The sequence below is a fragment of the Halichoeres trimaculatus genome, unplaced genomic scaffold (assembly GCF_033239565.1).
Source record: "Halichoeres trimaculatus isolate MK-OKI-2021-1 unplaced genomic scaffold, fHalTri1.1 fHalTri1_scaffold_12, whole genome shotgun sequence".
NCBI classification, from domain to species: Eukaryota; Metazoa; Chordata; class Actinopteri; order Labriformes; family Labridae; genus Halichoeres; species Halichoeres trimaculatus.
Window position 1 is genome coordinate 33,100,614 of NW_027437190.1, and position 20,993 is coordinate 33,121,606.

At 41.2% G+C, this 20,993-nt stretch overlaps 1 protein-coding gene across 3 annotated transcripts; it reads left to right on the top strand.

Annotated features, from left to right (window-relative positions):
- The first annotated feature begins 110 nt into the window (after positions 1 to 110).
- mtx1a (metaxin 1a) lies at positions 111 to 11,001 on the top strand. Of its 3 annotated transcripts, none has more exons than XM_074683118.1 (8): positions 111 to 231; positions 4,330 to 4,399; positions 4,499 to 4,578; positions 6,609 to 6,701; positions 6,786 to 6,968; positions 9,714 to 9,790; positions 10,077 to 10,234; positions 10,381 to 11,001. In XM_074683118.1, exons 1-8 carry the CDS (start codon positions 151 to 153, stop codon positions 10,608 to 10,610), a joined length of 972 nt encoding a protein of 323 aa, XP_074539219.1. In that variant the 5' UTR covers positions 111 to 150; the 3' UTR covers positions 10,611 to 11,001. The 3 variants fall into 3 exon arrangements, with proteins under 3 accessions (XP_074539219.1, XP_074539220.1, XP_074539218.1); XM_074683119.1 differs by having other exon boundaries at positions 10,384 to 11,001; XM_074683117.1 differs by having other exon boundaries at positions 6,609 to 6,968; positions 10,384 to 11,001.
- Positions 11,002 to 20,993: the final 9,992 nt, after the last annotated feature.

Consider the following 20,993-nt stretch of genomic DNA (forward strand, 5'->3'; position numbering starts at 1 on the left):
TATTTGTTAAATTTCTAAAAATTAAAGTATTTCGTTCTTTATTTTAAACAGATGTGTTGCTTACGTTCTTTGACGGGCTTTTATTTTGGTCATCAGTCGCTTCAGTTGAGGCTCCACTTCCGGAGTGAAGTTTACCGTTTCCGGCTGAAGATGGCGGCGCCTGATGAGTTGTTTTGCTGTGAAGGAGACTGGGGTCTGCCCTCCGTCAGCACCGACTGTCTGGTGGTTCTGGTGAGTCTCTATCACTGCGGCATGGACCGGGTCAGAGCTGGTCTCAGGGTCCGGTTCACAATAAGGACCCCCGGTTAGCACTGTGCTGCTAACGTTAGCATGCTAACACTGACTGACCGATAACAGCGCGAGCATGGAGCCGATTAACTTATTAACCAATTAATGAATGAACTGACAGAGAGCGGGAAATAGTGATACATAAAACCGAACCTGGACCGGTCCATCTGAAAGACTCGGCTTTTTAACCTGACACCTTCAAATGTCAAACTTATAACGCTTTAGGTGTGATGATGTCACAGGTGGCGTACAAACGTCACCGGAGCGGCAAACATCATCAACGGTTGATCAGAGTTTAACGGTTGATTAAAGCAGGAGATGATATCCTGTAGAGTTAACGTTATGCAGCTTAATGTGAAACACACTGTATCTGTCCTGGTTTCAAACTTTATCATCCTGAAATTACAAAAGCCATGATTCAGGAGTTCATCAGGAAAACAGACCAACATTTGATGTAAATAACATCAAACAAGAGGACTTGTAGTTAAACAGCTGTCAATACAGCAAACACTGATTTTAAAATTTTTAAAGGAACATTTCAAAGAATTTAACTATAGTCTGCTTTAATTCCAGCAAACTAAGAAAGAATGAAGGATAAACCACAGGAACAGACTTTATCAGCTCCTTATTCTCCATAAACTGATAAGAGTTAAGCCCAGGGGTTTGCAACCTGAAGCTCGGGAGCCTTATGCGGCTCTTTGACTCCATTGCAATGGCTCCTTGTAGCTTTAAAAATATCATTAAGATAAAGGTCTTTTAATATTTTTCATACAGAGGGTATTAATGATAATGAAACAGACACAAAGTAAAAACATAATATATTTTTTTTTACTAAAAATGCATCACCCCTTGAAATAAAGCTTTAATTTTTTGTGATTTTTTTTTTTGCAGTTTTTTTTTTTATTTCAATTTTTGACATTTTTGCAAATTAAGAAAAAAAAAATCCACATTTTTTGAAGATTTAGCAAATTTTTGATTTTTTAAAATAAAAATCCCTATTTTTTGCAATTTTAGAAAGTTTTTACAATTTTTGGAAATAGAGCAAAATTCTAAAATTGCATTATTAGGGTTTTTTTGGCAAATTTATGACAATTCAGCATTTTTGAGAATTTTGCACATTTTTAAATTACATTTTTTTATTTTTCAAATTTTTTATTTTTTACTTCTTGATTTCCAACTTATTGAAATTTCTTCCTTTTTTTTTCTTAAATTTGCAAATTTTTAAAATAAAAAAAACTAAGAAATCACATGTGCGAATTTATAAACTTCTGGTTTAGATAATTATTCACCTGATTATACACTTTTTTTGTCTTAATGTGAAGATAAAGTAGATTTTGCGGCTCCCAAATGACTTTTATCCAGGTGAGCTGAGGCAAAACGGCTTTGGAAAGCAAAGGTTGCAGACCCCTGGTTTAGCCAAAAGTGTGTTTGATCAATGAAACCAAGCATACACACAGTGTGTGTGTGTAGTTCAGTATATGACCACTACAGGGCAGCACCTGCACACCAACACTCTCACTGTGACTGATGGAGCTTCTTCTGATCTAGAAGTTCACAAATTGTGGGTTGTCAAATGCTTTCCAGAGTCAAAAACTATTTATAATTTCATATTTTATCCATTATTGTCAAAATATTTCAAACAGATGTTAAACTACTGTTTCTTACTTCTTTGAACACAGCATAGATTCTTCTTCTAAGTTGGTTTTTGGGCTTTTTTATGCCTCTAACAAGATAGTACAGAAGAAAAAAATTTGAATATCAATACAGAGGATTTGCTGAATTGTTGTTATTGAATTGAGTGGAGAAATGTTGCATCATCAGTATTTATACCCACACCTAGTAAATACACCATTAAATATCAATAAAAGAGTAAATTAGTAAGATTTGTATACATAAATCAAAAAGTGAATAAGTGAGACTTTTATATAAATCAAGGTGAGATTATATTTAAAAAGTCCTGGGAATAAACTCAGACTGTAGATGAATTTTCCGTCTGATAACTCGTTGGTGTGCCGCTCTCTGACAGTTTAAATAACTCAGATTTAAACCACTCTGTGGATCGGGCTGACTGACAGAGTCACACACGCACGCTGGCTGCGGTCTGACCACCCAGAATGCACTGCTGTTTCCATGACTGACGTATGGCTGCAGGATCCAGCCTGCAGACCACGCTCAGGGCCACAGAGCCCTTCTGACTGATCAGACCTGATGGGATCGTGTTTGAGTTGGACGCAGATCTGAGAGCTGAGCAGCAGCAGTGCATTCTGGGTGATGACGCTGCTGGGAATCTCTGTGCTGCTTTTTCCAAACCACCAAGGACCCTGGACCTGAACAGCAGGTCTGTGTTTAACCCACAAGACCCAGATCAGGTCCAGGTCAGGATCAGGAATGCCTCAAAGAGCCTGAGACGAGACAGAAAAACAGGAGTCAGAGTTTATCCAGCGTTAGTTATGTTCCTGTTGGCCACTTCATCTCATGCAGACTGACATAGTTTGTTCTGCTGTGTGTGTGTGGATGTGTGTGTGTGTGTTTCCGTGTGTGAGCCCCTGGTTCACGAAGAGTTTTTTCTGGTTGTAAAAGTTGAATGGAGCTTTTATTTTTTTATTTCCAGAAGAACTGAGTCACCTACAACTCTTCCTGTAAAAACAGACGCACACACACACTCACTCATTTTTAAACCTGTGTTTAGCAGAAGTAAATGCTGAGCTAAATATATCTAAGTTTTATTGAATAATAATCTTTTTTTTAATTTTCCTCTTTGAGTCCTACAGAAGCGTAGTGCATTCACTTGAAGAAAAAAAAAACAACTCAGGTTTTTCAGAGTAATTTATTCTTCGGTTTGTTTTTTTGTGGTAATTAATTTTGTTTTTCTGATTAATTTTTTTTCTATTGGTTTGTTTTTTGTTATAATTATTAGTTTGGTTTGTTTTTTGTTGTAATTATTTCTGTTTTTATGAGTAATTTTTTGTGGTAATTAATTTTGTTTTTCTGATTAACATTTTTTTATTGGTTTTGTTTTTTTGTTATAATTATTTCTGTTTTTATGAGTTTTTTTCTGTTTTCAGATTACTTTTTTCCCTTGTTTTTTGAAAAAAAAAAATCCTGAAGTATCGAGATACTTAGAAATCCCACGAGAACCTCAACCTGCTGTTTTTTGTGGTAATTTTTTTTCTTCCTGTTTTATGAGTAATTTTTTTCCTGAAGTATCGAGCTACTTCTACCGGTCCGTACCGGGTCAATAAAGGTAAGGTATTAGCCACGCACAGGGTATGATGCCCTTGTTTTGTTTTCCACTTTATCCTTATATTTTATATAAGCCTATTGTTCAATGTAATACTTAAGGAATAGACGAAGATGTGGCATTAAAAATGCATTGCTTCTACATTGGAAAGCCGGTAGAAAGTTAAGGATATGGCATATATGTGCCGAACAGGATCTCTGATCCGTGAGGGACACAGGAGCCACCACACATCCACGGGAGTCGTCTGCAGGTTGGAGGTTCTCACAGGATTTTGAAGTAGCTCGATACTTCAGGAAAAAATTACTTAGAAAAACAGGAAAAAAGTAATCTGAAAACAGAAAAAAAAATTACTCATAAAAACAGAAATAATTACTACAAAAAACAAACCAATAAAAAAAATATTAATCTGAGAAACAAAATTAATTACCACAAAAAATTACTCATAAAAACAGAAATAATTACAAAAAAAAACAAAACCAAATAAAAAATTGATCAGAAAAACAAAAAATAATTACCACAAAAAAATACTCATAAAAACAGAAATAATTTTAACAAAAAACAAACCAATAAAAAAATATTAATCGGAAAAACAAAATTAATTGCCACAAAAAACAAACCGAAGAATAAATTACTCTGAAAAACCTGAGTTGTTTTTTTTTCTTCAAGTGAATGCAATACGCTCCCGTAGAGTCCTGCTGGAGGGTTTGAACAGTTTTATGTCCAGATCTCGCCCTGCTCCCCGTCTGCAGGCTCATGATCTGATGTGTGTGTGTGTTTCTCGCCTTGCTCCTTGTCTGCAGGCGTACGCACAGTTTGCAGGAGCTCCTCTCAAGCTGAGGAAGATCTCAAACCCCTGGCGGAGTCCGAGTGGTGAGCCAGTCCCTCTTCTGTATTAGACTCTTTTTATATTTCAGCGCTGACTCAATGGCGAGCGTGTTTTTCATGTTGTTGTTGTGATTGTTTTTTAAGGAACACTTCCTGCCCTGAGGACCAATCAGAAAGAGACTCTGTCCAGACCCTCTGACATCATCATCCACCTCAGAAAACAGGTAAGGCTGAACGATGTGGAGCTGTTTGATCTGTCTGTTTACTCTGGGTGAATCTTTTCAGAACAATTAGACTTTGGGAATGTCTGTTTACTTCTTGGTTTTCTGATTTAATCCCTGAGCAGAGAGAAAATGTGTTTAAGACATGAAAGTAGGAAATATTCACTGATTAGATGGAGAGGAAACACCAAACTAAGAAACTCACAGTCCTCCAAACCTTCAGCCTGTGCAAACATGTAGAGGGTGTAGTAAGCTGCAGCTGTGTGTGTGTGTATGTGTGTGTGTGTACACTCGTTAAAGCACAGGAAACACAGGAAGCTGCAGACTCAGACACATTCCTGCAGAGAGGATAATTCTCATAAAGCTCAGCAGGCAGACGCTGCTGCACGACTTTAAACCAACCTGAGCTCAGTGTAAAGACAGGTCAGGTGACCTCACACTCACCTGGACGCACACACACATCTTTATGGTGCTTTATACAGGAGGCTGGGTGAGAAAAAAAGAAAACAGACACACTCTGCTCTCATGATGCTTTCACCAAGTGATCCTGAAGATTTTTATCACTGGTTCTTTGGAATCAGGGTGTTCTGTTAAAAAATGCGTCCCAACCAGTTGAGGTCCAGGGCGTCCGCTTCTCTGCACATGAGCAGAGCATCAGTTAGCGACGGTTTAAGAGCAGAGCGTGCTCTCTTTAAATATCCTGAATAAATAAACCAGGAGTCACACGTTGTCTTCCTGCTGTCTCAGAAACGATCAGAGACGTGGAGTGTGTGTTGTCGTGTCTTTGATCTGAGTCCAGCTGCCGTTAACCACAGAGAGCTTCTGAGCACGCTCACAACACCTGCACAGACTGACGGCGTCTCACCTGAGCGTAGACACACCTGATAACTACCTGCTGAGTGTTTACAGAGGGGAGCAAGGGGTTATTCACGCACACACACACATACACACACAGATGTTTAAATGCTAAAACATGCCAGAAACAACTAAACTTAACAAATAAACTTTTTCCCGTCTTGCTTTGTTTTTTTCTTTGTTGTTGTTGTTTTTATTTATTTTTCTTTTTACTACGGTGGTGTATTCCAGTCACTTGAAAAAAAAAAAACTCCTGTTTTTAGGACATAACTACCTCATAAAAACAGAATTTAGTAATTTTAGGTTTTTTCAAAAAATGAAAAATGAATAAATTCATTCTTTTACGTGATAGTATCTCATAAAAACAAAAGAAAAATCATAAATAAATATTTTTAGTTTTTACAAGATAGTGTCTCATAAAAACAGGAAAATCAAAAATAAAAATTCACAAATTGAAAAAAAAAATAAAAAAAATCTGTTTTTATGAGGATTTATTTCGTTATTTTTTGGTAATACTTTTCATTATCGAAAAATATTTAAATTTGTTTAAAGTTGATTTTTTTATGTATATATTTTTCAACAGATAAAATGTAGATGAGCCAGAAATTGGTGTAGACTTTTTCGGAGCTTTTGTTGTTGTGGTGTTTTTCCGCCTCTGCATCCAACTGTACCAATCAGCCAATCAGAGAAGCTCTCCAGTATCATTATAAGCCACGCCCCCTTTAATCCCTGTATAAAGATAATGAGGTTCAATTGAGAGGAAGCTGGATCAGAGGTTTATTTTAGAAACTAAGTTCAGAAAGTTTCTCAGAGAGGAGAACAAACTGAAGATGAGATTAAAGGTGTGATTTATCAGCCTTCACATCCTTCCCTCTTTAACCCCCGTCCCTGAAGCAGCTGGAAGACATTACCCAGCATGCTTGGCTCTCCACGCTGCGGTAGGTTAGTCAGAAACCACAACGACAGAAGAGCTACTGGAGAGAGACGATGATCTGACTCCTGTTTCCTCTCCTCAGCAGCTTCCTGTAACTCATCCTCTACTTTATCCCTTCTTCTTCTTTTTCCTCTTCAGAGTCACAGATATGAACTCTGATAGACTCCTGTGTGTCGCATCTCTCTGTGGTGCGTTCGTGTGTCCTGTATCTCAGTAGTTAATGTGGGTTCTGTGTGTTTTTCAGAAGTACAATGCAGACTACGACCTGTCGGCGAAGGAGGGGGCGGACAGTCTGGCGTTCATCTCTCTGATGGAGGAGAAGCTCAAACCTGCTCTGGTGATGAACTTTACGACAGTTTGGTCTTTGAATCATGATTCACAGTCAGAGCATCGTCCAGTGCTCATGCTCCCTCTCTTTCAGATCTACGCCTTCTGGGTGGAGCCGAAGAACTACGTGGATGTGACGCGCCGCTGGTACGCCGAACACATGCCATTCCCGCTGAACTTCTTCCTCCCGGGGCGGATGCAGGGCGGGCAGCTGGAGAAGCTGCGTCTGCTGCGAGGAGACGAGGGCCTGGAGGCCGGAGAGGAGCTGGAGAAGGAGGTGAGGACGAGTTTAGGTGTTTCAGACGTGTTCCCAGACCTCACGCTGCCTGAGTCCATCTCTGAGCTTCTGGAAACATCTTACCCCTCCTGCAGTGAGCTCATGAGCTGCATTCTTCCACGGTGACCTCAGGTTTGTTTCCGAACGCCCGGCTGCAGCTCGACGCGGTCGGAACAGTTTCGGGGGAAAACTCTCCTCAGAGTCTCTCTGCTGGAAAATCTGCTGCTTCAAAACCTCAGCCGTGGAAAGAGGTCAGAGGTCACGCAGCGTTCAGGGAGCATCGTAAAACAGCAATTTGTTCCTGTCAGGATGGAAACCTCTGGTGTAGAGGAGAATCAGGGAGACGTCTGTATGTCTGGTGAAGGATCTGAAGATCCTTTATGAGTGATGGTGGAAAATCTTAGAGGAACTCTGCAAATACTGAACTCCAATCAAGTGTTTGTCTTATTTTTAGTCAAAGTTGTCTTATTATGAGCCTCATTCAGCTGACAAGTCCAGAAACATCTCTGATTACAAAGAGTTAAAAGACAAAAATGACGCCCAAAGTCACTATCAGCTGTCCCACAAGTTGCTAAAAGTCGCTAAAGGATTTTGCATAATGAGTATTTTCCATGTAATTGTCATAGACGCTGTAGGAGAGAAAAAAAACATATTTACAGCCTGGACCAATTAACAGCTTGAGTTTGAGGTGCAGATTTCGCTATCGGCACATACTGTGGAGTAGGGGTGGGAGAGAACTCAAACGTCAAATGTCAAAAAAAAAAATTCATATTCAAATTCTTCATTTCAGTCTTTGTTTATAAACTGGATTGAAAAAATGTTACCACTTATAATAAACTCTTTAGATATTATCATCATCATTTAACTTTTTCTCAGGGTCTGGTGTTAGAAAAGCGAACTAAAAGTCGCAAAAATCGTAAATATCGAAAAATCACGATCTAAATCAAATCGGCACCCCAAAAATCGCAACAGAATCGACTCGCGAGAAAAGCATATCATCCCAGCCCTACTGTATGGTCAGTGAATCTTTTCCTAACTAGGCGGTTTAGAAATTATTAGGCTTGTTTGATTGTCCAATCAGAGACGCAGCTCAGGTCATGTGACTGATGGGAACCCTGTAGCTGTTATAAAGGAAACTCACTGCTGATATCATAACCAATGTGGCTGCATCTGCGGATTGGCTTCATTTCACGATTTCAAGAACAGACGGGTGTCATCAGGGAGCCTATGTCCATGTTTTATACAGTCTGTGGTGACTAGTTGTTTTTTTGGAAAAAAAAAGGGGGGGGGGGGTCTGAATATATAGTAACAAAGTTGCTAAGTAGGCGCCTGAATTGTTTGTAAATAGAAAAAAAACCTACCAATGGGCTAAGAAAGATCTTCGTTAGTCATTATTTTGAAGTTTCGTTATACACAAGAGAGTATTTTGCTTTTTTTATTCTGTCCCTCTGGGGCCCCCGTAGTATCTTCTCATGATTTACAGCTCAGTACATCTCTGTTTCTCTCCCTGGTTAGTTTCTGCTCTGGCTCCTGTCTCTTTAAGAACTGATGTTAAAGTCCTTGTTCTTGTTTTTAAAGCTCTACTCGGCCTTTATGCTGCAGCTCCATCAATGAGGTTCTAGAATGTTCAACGTCAAGGACAGAGAGCTTTCTGTCTTTGTGATGTCATAACATTCCAGAACTCTCTGCGCTCTGAAGGTCAGAACCATAGACTGTAAAAAAAAAATGGACGTCCGCTTGCTCGGCTCAAAGTGAGGTCTCCACAAAAACTGCTCCCCCTGGTGGCTGGCTGCAGTATAGGTTTAAAAATCTGGCTTTCCAGTCATTCCAGATGGGCTGTTGTCAAACTTTAAAAAATTAATACACCTGGTAGAAATGTTTCTCACGTCTGATTGTTGTGGTGATTTGAAGATATCATTTGGCTGTGTTGTATCCAAGTCCTCTTTTTTCTTAAAAGTCTCGTTTTCATTAGTTAAAGGAGGTTAAAAACGAGGCTCTACGTAACGTTTAATGATGATTGACAGCTGCTGTTCTCGTGTATTTTTTTCAGCGATTGTAAAATATGTCTGGAGTTAGAGTCAGGAAGTGATTAGACTCTCGAAAGAAAAATATATATATATTATTTTTGTCACCCAGCTCCACTCAGATTCTCCCAGAATCCCTCATCGTCTCTACTGCGCAGACTCTGGCTGCAAACTGCTACAATGGTGGCGCCTGAGACGGGGGAATGTTTTGCTCCAAAAAATGATAAATGGCGGAGCCACGCTGTCCACTCTACAGTCTATGGTTAGAATAGGGAGCTCTCTATCCAAGGCCTTGTCCACACGTAGAGGGGTATTTTCAAAAATATATCCTCCCTAATTGAACTGGACAACTCTGCCGATAAGTGTGGCTTGAAGCGCGCCAAACCCATAGGGGGCAGTGTTTTTCAGACGTGAAACCTGTTCCAGCCAATCAGAATGAACTGCGGTTTGGTGTGGACATGGCCTGAGTGTTTTCCTTAAAATCTGGTGAAGATCTGGTGTTATTTTTAGAAAAGTGTTTTGATCAGTTACAGACAGATTCAGGGACTGCAGCAGTTTGAAAATCTGCACATGCTCAGTTTGAACAGCCAGCTTTGGTACTCTTTATATCAATGTGTGAAACATGGGAATGTGTGGTTGTGTTTTTGGAGAGTCAGGGATCTTCTCCTCACTCACTAACCCTCAGTCTGATGCTGTCTGTGTGTGTATCTGTGTGTTTCAGTTGTACCGTGATGCCGCAGAGTGTATGAACCTGCTCTCCCAACGCCTCGGATCGCACAAGTTCTTCTTCGGGGACTCGTAAGTTCAGCCAGCCTTGAATTCTTCCCTGACCTGTTCGTTCACACATGATCCTCAAAACATGAAGTCTGATGGAGGTTTAAGGCTAAAGATGAGTCAGATTAACCTGGTCTGAAGCAGCAACTTGCACTTTAAGACTATAAAACTGATGCTGAAGTGATACAAACTGCAGTTCCTGGAGTGTCCACTAGAGGCTGTGTGCAGAAACAGCAGAAAACACATAAGCGTTCATTCAAAGAGCTGATCTTTTCAGCAGAAATATGTGAATCTGTCTCTGTCTCTGCAGACCGTCGTCTCTGGACGCGTACGTCTTTGGTCACTTGGCTCCTATCCTGAAGTCCAAACTCCCCAACGGGAAACTGCAGCAACACCTGAAGTCTCTGGACAACCTGACCAACTTCTGCACCAACATCCTGCTGCTGTACTTCCCTCAGGACGGCCGAGGTGAGAGGGCAGAAAGATGTTTGATTCCTCTTTTTAACCCTTAAATTTGTCTTTGTTTCAGTTGTTCATTGAGAATGTTTTATTTTGTAGCCATTTGTACTTCAGGGCCACCGTAGTTTGATCTCTTACCCTGTCCTCCTCATCAGCAGAGAGCTCCACTCAGAAGACGGCGTCCTCTTCTGAGAGCACAGACTTCGACCACGTTCCTAACAAGCGCAGGAAGCAGCTGCTGTCGGCGTTGGTGGCTCTGGGCGCCATGCTGAGCTACGCCCTGCTCACCGGCATGGTCTCCATCCAACACGTCCAGCAGGAGGCGCTGGAGGAGCCGCCTCACCTGCAGCGGATCGGCTCCCCCGAGGAGGAGGAGGGAGACTGAGGAGATGTGATCCAGAAGAGGTGCATCATGGGACTTTATGGACAGATGATGTTCAGTAAGGAAAATCAGTGATGTCTCACTCTGGAGAGGTTTTACATCACCAAAGAGAGGAGGAGTCTCAGAGCAGACAGGAAGTGAGTGTTGGACCTGGCTTATGTACAGAAAGAATGACAGGGTCCCTCTCTGGATGTTTGGGTTTAAATTTGTTTAATTTTTTCCTTTTTTTAAGTTGTTCATAGAGAAAGAAACACCTTTAACTCATTAATTTAATGTTCCTGATCTGTTACTGTCACCACCGTTTGTTACCTGATAATATGACTTCAGCACAGACCAGCTGTTGTTCCCTCTGACACAGAATCATCACCACCACAGAATAAAGCTACAGATGAATCCACTAACCTGCTTCTCCGTGATGTTTGGGAACCAGAGTTGAGCCAAGCTTCACCCTGGTTTACCAAAAAGCTTTATCTGTTTGTCGTTTTGTTTCACTTTGTTTATGTCTTTCTTCTCCCATGCTACATCCACCATCGTAGCTGCTCTGATTAGCTTCCCCTGGGGACAGTCGACAAGACCATGTGACAAAGATGAATGATGATGATGATGATGTCTACAAATTATATCTGGAGCCATATTTTCGCAACAAATACACATCACATGTGAGTCAGTTTTTAAGATTTATTCAGGGCAGGGGTCCTTGTAGCTTTAAAAGTATCATTTAAATAAAGGTCTTTTAATATTTTTCTTACAGAGGTTATTAATGATAATGAAATAGACACAAAGTAAAAACAATATAATATTTGTACTAAAAATGCATCACCTCTTGAAACAAAGTTTTAATTTTTTGTGATTTTTTTTGAAGTTTTTTTATTTAAAAAAAATAATAATAATAATTTCAATTTTTTGACATTTTTGCAAATCAAGAAAAAGATTTCCACATTTTATTTGAAGATTTCCCAAATTTTTGATTTTTTTTTTAATTAAAAATCCTTTTTTTTTTACAATTTAAGAAAGTTTTTACAAGTTTTGGAAATTAGGCAAAATTTTGACATTGCATTATTAAGGGTATTTTTTTCAAATTTGTGACATTTCTGCACTTTTTTGAATTTTGCACGTTTTTAAATCACATTTTTTTATTTTGCAAACTTTTGATTTTTTTTTTATTTCCAACTTATTGAAATTTCATACATTTTGCAAATTTATGAAATCTATGACTCTACAAATTTTCTTTTTTTTGTTTCTTAAATTTGCAAATTTATTAAAAATAAAAAACTAAGAAATCACGTGCAAATTTATAAACACAAAAACTTCTTGTTTAGATAATTATTCACCTGATAATACACTTTTTTTGTCCTAATGTGAAGATAAAGTAGATTTTGCGGCTCCTGAATGACTTTTATCCAGGTGAGCTGAGGCAAAACGGGTCTTTGGAAAGTAAAGGTTGCAGACCCCTGACTTAGGGGATCTGACATCTTAACTTTTTTCCAACCCAGCTTATTACCAAAGGCTAAAATCAAGGATTTGAGCAAAAAAACAAAAATTTAAACTCAAAATCATAATTATAAATTGTCTAACAAAAAAATTCTAATACTACGATGTAATGTTTTATTCTCTCACCTCTGCAAAACATCAACATACAGGCATAGGAGAGGTTGAGGCTGACACAGACACTGATACACATGTCAAACAGACCATTTTCTTATTGTTTTTTTTGTTTATTTTTTTGGGATATTTGGAAGTTATTGATATTGCAATTACAATAGTAAAAAATACACATTAGAAATGACATTTTAATGCATTTGAAAGGCTAAATTGTATTTTTATTTGTGATTCCTGCAGGAATATGTAGTGCTGCACAAGCCCTAAAACCACAGTGCAGTGCTGCGCTCACACTTTACGCACAATTTAGGAATCAGACTTTCACTCTGACTCCAGGTTTGGTGACTGGACTTGAACATCTCTTGAATTAAAATAATAAACACACTAGAGCTCAAAGTGATCAAAATTGAATGGCAGAAAAAAAAGGACATGAGAAAACAAAATATGTATAAAGTTTGTTTTTTATCTTGTGTGTCAGTAGTTTAGATCTGACCCGTAAAAATATACATCCACACAACATGAACAATTTGAAACATTTTATTTTTTTGGGGGTTGTTTTTTTTTTTTTTTTTTTAAATTCAGTTTATAAACTTTATAAGGTAACCGGAGCACCCGGAGAAAACCTACATAACACAGGGAACATAGAAACAAAAGCAGACACTTAAAGAGAGATGCACTCCATCCCTCTCTGGATGTTACAAAGAACAAATAAAAACAAAAACAGACACTTTGAGGGACAGGTGGGACATTCAGACGGTCATGGGCTTGTTGGCGAACATGAGCCTGTCACATCTGAGCTGCAGGTCGCTCTTGTCTTGATGAAGTTGGCGGTTTTCCCGCTTAAGCTGGAACATTTCATCTTGTGCTTTGTGGAGCTCCTTTTTGGTCCTTTCCAAGTCGGTGCCCTGGACGCTGACTCTGAGCTCAGCGTCTTGGGCTTGTTTGAGCTTGATGTCGTACAGCTCTTTCTGATGTCTCATTTTCAGAGCGAAATCCTGCTCCGTCCTCTGAAGCAGCTCATCTGATCTCTTCCTCTGGTTGTCTCTGTGCACTCTCATCATGTCCATCTCTCTCTCGTAGTCGCCGGCAGCCGTCTGAGCTCTCAGCTTCAGCTCCGAGGTCTTCATCTGCTCCTCTCGGAGTGCGTCTGTGAGGGATGCCAGTTTTTTGTTGCTCTCCGACTCTTTTTGTTTAAGCTGCTTGATTGTAAGCTGCAGCGTACTGTCGGTGGACTTCATGCTGTTGTATTCCCTCTGAATGTCCTCTAGTTTGGCCTCGATGTCTCCTTTCTCCATCCTCAGTGTTGTCAGGTCTTGGCTCAGACGCTCAGAGGCAGCGTTGGCCTCTCTCAGCTTGTTTTTATAATGTGATGAGGAGGATTTACGTGGACTATCTTCAGCCTTCTGCTGAAAATACTGCGATCGCAGCTTTTCTTTTTCCAGGGCAGACACGAGTTTGTCTCGGGCCGTCTGACTCTTCTCTAAAGCGAGGCTCTTCTCTTTGAGCTCCGTCTTAAGAGACTGGATCTTACAGTAGGCTTTTGTGAAACGAGCCCTCTCCCGCTCCAGTTCTTTCTCCAATTGGCTGACATGTCGTCCTGCCTGAAGTTCAGCCTCACTTCCCAGGTTTTCAGTCTGAGGCAGATGATCCAGCTGCTCTGATTCTTTCTGATCCTTCTGGTCTTTCTCAAGGGAACGGTTCTTAGCTTTGACCTGCTCCAGATCTGAAGTCAAAATGTTATTCGTCTCCTGCAGTGAGGAAATGATGGCGTCTCTGTGCTTAACGTCAGTCTGTAAGCTCTGAATAGTGAGGCACTGTGACTGTTTATCCCGCAGGCGTTCCTCCAGGAGGCTGTTTTTCTGTTCCAGCTCTGAACGGGACTTCTTCAGGTCACGTTTCAGTTGGTCCTCTGATTCCTCATGACTCTGAAGCTCAGCTGTGAGTTCCCTGATTTTCCTACTCTGCTGTGATTTGCTCAGCTGAAGCTCTTTCTGCGACATCGACAGCTCTTCATATTTAGCCTGGAGAGCCTGATACTGCTGGCTCTCTTTCATGTACTTCACAAGTTCTTCCCGCAGCTGTTTATTTTCACAGACCAGGTCTGAACAGCATTTCTTCAGGTCACGTTTCAGTTGGTCCTCTGATTTCTTGCGGCTCTGAAGCTCAGCTGTCAGTTCACTGATTTTCCTACTCTGCTGTGACACCAACAGTTCCTCACATTCGGCCTGGAGATCCTGATACTGCTGGCTCTCTTTCATGTACTTTGCAACTTTATCCCGCAGCTGTTGATTTTCCCAGACCAGGTCTGAACAACATTTCTTCAGGTCAGTTTTCAGTTGGTCCTCTGATTCCTTGTGGCTCTGTAGCTCGGCTGTCAGTTCGGTGATTTTCCTGCTCTGCTGTGATTTGCTGAGCTGAAGCTCTTTCTGCGACATCGACAGTTCTTCACATTCGGCCTTGAGAGCCTGATACTGCTGGCTCTTTTTCATGCTCTTTACAAGTTCATCCTGCAGCCGTGTATTTTCACAGACCAGGTCTGAACGGCACTTCTTCAGGTCACGTTTCAGTTTGTACTCTGATTCTTCACGGCTCTGTAGCTCAGCTGTCAGTTCGGTGATTTTCCTACTCTGCTGTGATTTGCTGAGCTGAAGCTCTTTCTGCGACATCGACAGTTCTTCATATTTGGCCTGTAGACAGTCATCCTGCCGGCTGTCTTTCATGCTCTTTACAATTTCATCCCGCAGCCGTGTATTTTCACAGACCAGGTCTGAACGGCACTTCTCCAGGTCACGTTTCAGTTGGTCCTCTGATTCCTTGCGGCTCTGAAGCTCAGCTGTCAGTTCCCTGATTTTATCGCTTTGCTGTGATTTGCTGAGCTGAAGCTCTTTCTGCGACATCAATACTTCTTCATATTTGGCCTCTAGAGAGTCATACTGCTGGCTCTTTTTCATGCTCTTTTCAAGTTCATCCTGCAGCCGTGTGTTTTCACAGACCAGGTCTCTATTTGTCTGTGTAAGACGCTCCAGTTCTTTTTCAGTTGTTTGCAGCAGGGAGACGGAGCCCTCATGTTCCCTCTGGAGAGAACTGTTCCTGGCTTGTTCTCTTTCAATGTTAGAGGACATGTATCTGATCTGGATCTTCAATGAAGAAACTAATATGTCTCTGTCCTTGATGTCATTTTGAAGATCTTCAACAATTGCCTGATAAGCTCGGTCTTCCTCCTCTTTTTTGGCAGTTTCCTGCGCCTGCTGCGTCTGCTGATTCTGTTTTTCTGACTTTTCCACCAGGAGATGATAGTCCAGTTCACTTCTGATCTGCTCAGCTGTCATAGATTCAATTTTCTTGTCCGTTTCCAGAGCTGCCCTTTCCAATTCTTCTATCCTTTGAGTCAGATCTTCATCTTCTCCGTTGTCCTCAGGCAGGTCTGATTCAGGTAAATCCTTCATTAGATCAAGGAGGTCGTCTATATTTCCCAAGTGCTTCAAATGGAATTTATCATAGTCTGAGGATTGGTCCAAGTCTGGGTCAGACTCAGACAGATTCGACCCATCGATACTTAGATCCTCTGGATGATGGAGGTCTTCCTCAATTTCTGAATCCTCAGACTCTTCCTCAGACTCTTCCTCAGACTCTTCCTCAGACTCTTCCTCAGGCTCTTCCTCAGACTCTTCCTCAGACTTGACCTCAGCCTTGTCCTCAGATTCGTCCTCAGACTCAGCTGAGTAATACTCCTCCTCACCTTGAGGCTCCTGTTCAACCAGCTCCTGATGTTTGCTCTCAAGATGTTTCTCGTCCTCATGAACTGACTCTTCTGACAGGTTCGACCTATTTTTTTTTAGATATTTAGATGATACACTAGGTCCATCTCTGTTCCTCAGGAAGATTTTACCCCTGTTAATATCCTCCACGTCTTTGTCATTTTTGGAGTCTGGGTTATGGCCTTGGTCTTGAATAAATTCTGAGCAATCAATCTCGATATCGTCAAGATCAGAGGACCGGTCCAATTCAAATTCATACACATCCTGTTCAACTGACCTCTCAGACAGGTTTGACTTATCATTATTAATATCATCTGGATAATGGAGGTCCTCCTCTATTTCTGATTCCTCATGCTCGCCCTCACACTCATCCTCAGCCTCATTCTCAGACTTGTCCTCAGATTTGTCTAAGGTGTCCCAGTCTAAGAAATACTCCTCCTCACCTTGAGGCTCCTGTTCAACTGTGTTTTGATGTTTGCTCTCAAGATGTTTCTTGTTCTCATGAACTGACTCTTCAGACAGGTTAGACCTATTTTTTTTTAGATATTTAGATGATACACTAGGTCCATCTCTGTTCCTCAGGAAGTTTTTATCCCTGTTAATATCCTCCACGTCTTTGGAGTCTGGATAATGGTCTTGGTCTTTATTAAATTCTGAGCAATCAATCTCAATATCATCAAGATCTGAGGACCGGTCCAATTCAAAGACAGACTCATCCTGTTCAACTGACCTCTCAGACTCATTATTTATATCCTCTGGATAATGGAGGTCTTCCTCAATTTCTGATTCCTCAGGCTCTTCCTCAGACTTGTCCTCAGACTCGTCTAAGGAGTCCCAGTCTGAGTAGTACTCCTCCTCACCTTGAGGCTCCTGTTCAGGGCCACTCATTTGAGATGTGTTAAACTTCTTGCTCATTTTCTTTAAGTGAATAAATGACTGACCAGAAATAACACCTAATTTTGCTGGGCTTGAAACTCGCTATTGTGAACCACCAAAGAGTGTGTGTATCCAACGAGTACCTCTCAACAAGTGAAGGTAGGAGAACAACAGCTCATAGAATGCCTCAGTCACACATCAAGGGTCGATGATGTCATAATGAGATTCAAACAAAAACATTCTAGAGCCTGGCTCACTCTACAGCAGTGATGGTGGTCCCAACCTGTGGCCCCCTGGTGGCTGGGAAAGGTATTGCAAGTGGGCCACCAAGTCATCTCCACATAGTTTGATTGATTTGTAGAAGTGGGGATGAAATTATATGAGAACAAAAATGTTGCAGATGCTGTGTTAGAGACTGTGGAGCTTCCAGGATGATTTCTCCTGTTCCAGTAGATCCTGTCACTCTCTTTCCAAAGTGTGTGTTGATGTGAAGTTGGACAGTGAGCCAATATCATCTCTGTGCGTCGGTGCTCGGCTGTTTTCAGCCTGACAAAGTTGTTAAGGTGCATCTTAATTATCCGATCTCATGCTGACTAGCTCACAGTTTGATTTCCTAAGCTGCATGTAAAAGTACAGACACGGCTTCAAGTTCTAATACATGTTTCAAAGCCCATCTATAAAGCTTACTGCCCGACACACACAGAGGAAACACTACAAACATGATGAATCACCTCTCTGTTCAGTATCCTCACCTCCTTACAGAGCAAAAGTGACAGATTCAAACAACGTCTCCAAACACAAAAGTCAAACGACTGTCAGTTACTTTGTGACAGCAAACTAGCTCACCACTGCTTGTAGTTGATATGACAAATAATCAGCGGTGTAAACACATGAGCTGTGTGGTGTTGACACAGTTTAAATAAGTGACAAGAAGTTTTCTGACTTAAACAATGACAGAAACCTACAGGAGACACTAACGTGTTGCATCTGTGAAGGAGCTGAAATAACCCGGGTACATTTGTTTTTTAGAGTATTCATGTTAAAAGAGTGACCTCTGAACTGACGAAGACTTTGTTTACGCTTGCCCCTAAAAGTACTGCGCATGCGCAGTACTTTCTGGAGCGCTGACTCCTTTCTTTGAGGGGCAAAAGTAAACAAAGTCTTGTCAGTTCAGAGGTCAGTACAGCCACACAGCGCTGTCTGGAGTGACACAGACTGCAGCAGAGGACTAACCTGGAGCGGACCATGATGGAATATTGGTGAAAAACACGAGTTTTTGGACAATTAATGCAGTTTTAGGAGCGGCGCTGTCTATGCCCCGATGGATCCCGTTATACGGACGTCCGCTGCACGATTTTGGATCTAAATATCTCCCGAAGCACTGCTTGGATCAGGAAAACCTTCTGGGTGAGTATTTTGTTCTACTTCATTCTATAAACAATGTAAAAGCTGTATAAACCAAACTTATTCTTTAACCCACTTTATTTAGTATAAGTACTCAGTATGGAGTAGATGTAACCAAAATTTTCTCCATCCAAGTCATCCATTTCACAAGTCAAACATGGATATCCTATAATTATATTATTGTTACCTTATAGACTCAAGAATACATTCAATTCCAGACACGGAAGATGCTCTGATTTGAAACAGGCGCTGAACTGCGACCCAGGAAATGGAAATAATACAAGATAAAATTGATACTAAATAACGCAATGACATTACGTCCCATCTCGTTTTGGTTAACGAAAATAAAGACGTATATTAGCAGAGTTTTCATCTTGTAAACCACATTTAGTCCCGTTTTTATTCGTCAAAAATATTACATTACATATTTGATAATAGTTTTAGTCACATGACCACCATTCACGTCCCGTCTCCTCGTCAGAATTTTCGTTGACTAAAGCAACACTAAACAAAAGGAGCACAAGTAATCAGGAATTAAAGTTGTTGAGAGAAATAATTGAAGACTTTTGTGTTTTGGGAACTAAATTTTGGGTTTGGGAACTCTGGGATTTGTAGTTTTGTGAGGTGTTAGGGAACTAATCAAGGTCTGCAAGTTGTTTTGAAACCAGAATTAATGTTGATGACTCATGGATGAATCATGTGGATTTCTACAACTGGAGCACCTTGAGGGGCCCCAGAGTCTCAGGGTTTAGTTTGGAGATGAGGTCCAAACTGAAGCGTCCTGTACCTTAATGAGGAATGATCTACTTTTACTCAGGTTAAGCTCAGAAGCGAGGGAGGACAGGTTTATTGCCACCATGATCTGACGCTCCGGGGCTCGAACCAGCAGCTCAGCGCTCAGATTAGTGCAGACTAACAGATTAATAGCTCACATAAAGCTGCTGCTGTTTCCAGCCCAGAGTCAGTGAAGAGGAAAACAATCATGAGACAACAACATCCACATGTGGAGTCAGATGGAAACCAACACAACACACCCCAACAAAGCCCAACAACACGCCCCCCCTGACCGGGTCTGGACCCCGGGGACAAACAGCTGCACATGACGCCATCACACAGGAATCCTGCCCGGCTCCTGTTGGCCCGGCTCCGGCCCTCCCGCCCCTCTTTAATGAGCTGATGTCGAACCGTTTGTGGATCTGGACTCCAAACACACAGATAGGAAACAGAAACACAGGCAGGAAGTTCCCTCTGACACTTTTTACTTGTTTTATGAAGCGCTCTGCTCCACTTGGAGGAAGAGGAGAAGGAGGAGGCAGGCTGTGTGGAGCAGGGGGCGGAGCTCCCTCCCTCCCTCCCTCACCTGCTGTTAAACGCAGGTTTCCATGGCGATGCTCCAGAGCCAGAAACAAACACTCCCAAAGTGTGAGAGGAGCCTGCAGGGAGAGCTACTCTCAGAGGGAGAGCTACTCTCACTGATCCATGGAGTCACAAACACACTCCCTGCTCCTCAGGAACAGGCAGCAGGGGGACCTCAGGGGCCCCGGAGCCTCTGGGTGTAGAGATCCAGATTCCTGTAAGAACTCCACCCTACCAACCAAGCCCTGATCAGCTTCTCCAGCTTTACTCCGACAACAGAAACGGTCTGATTTACAGCGGGTGGCTCCTTCAGGAGCTCCTGTAGCCACAAAGTCACATGACAGCCGGCAGGAACACTGCGGGGTTGATGGTTTGACTCCCGTAGCAGTTCATGTTGCATGCAATAAGTAACTATTTCCACGTGTTTCTGCTACACATCCCCCTAAAAACAGTTACTGTTGTTACTGTTACTCTGTAAATTCCCCACTGTGGGACAAATAAGCTGTCAATTGACCATAAAAGATTTCAAATCTAGGACAAAGTGGACTAAATTATGCATTCACTTTTTTCAAAATCAAACTAAAGTACAGAACTTGAGGAAATGCATTTAGTTGCGTTAAGTTACTATGTACAAGATTAGCACTGTCTCATGCCTTGATTCTCAGAAAGAGACAGTGGACCCAGGGAAGGCCAGTCTAGCTCTGAGGAAGATGAGTTACAAGGACATAGAGGGCCCCATTGACTGGGTTTGCCTTGGGCCCCCAAACCACTAAATACGCCCCTGGTGAGATCCATGCATATTAAAGAGTCTGGTTTCGTTAGCATCTCACTGTGTTGTGGTTCAGTGTGAAAGGAAAAAGACAGAGTGTTAGCAAGATTATAGCACATCCTCAACCTGCACCAGTGGTTATATTGGTTCTGAATCCTGTTTTGTGGTTGCTACAGGCCTGAATGGGAAGTCTGAATGGAGGTCTAGTACAAAAGATTAAGGAGGCAGCTTCTGACCTTTGACCTCTGACCTGCTCTTAGCAACAGACACTAACGTGGTGATGGAGGAGAGTTCAGTTTACTGAAGCTGAAGGCAGGAGTCAAGACTAAATGTTTTTTATTCTTTTTTTTTTTTTAATTCAGTAACCAAACCGTTAAGGATTTTTACCGGTTTTATTGCTCAATAAGGAAACAAAAAAAGTTGAGTAAATATTTGAAAAAATACATAGATCTCATTTGAATTCAGTAGTTATTAGAAATATTTTTGTTCTTTAATAATAATAATAATAATAATAATAATAATAATAATAATAATAATAATAATAATAATAATAATCACTGTCCGCTCGCGCGCTTTATGCTAATCGTCTCCTCCACGCGCACGAGCTGAGTCCCAGGAGAGCCG

What these genes read in the sequence shown, in the direction of transcription:
- mtx1a (XM_074683117.1), top strand. Translation starts at nt 151, where the DNA reads ATGGCGGCGCCTGATGAGTTGTTTTGCTGTGAAGGAGACTGGGGTCTG. An exon ending in CCCCTGGCGGAGTCCGAGTG is followed by an intron (nt 4,400 to 4,498) that starts GTGAGCCAGTCC and finishes TTGTTTTTTAAG; the next exon opens with GAACACTTCCTGCCCTGAGG. An exon ending in TCATCCACCTCAGAAAACAG is followed by an intron (nt 4,579 to 6,608) that starts GTAAGGCTGAAC and finishes TGTGTTTTTCAG; the next exon opens with AAGTACAATGCAGACTACGA.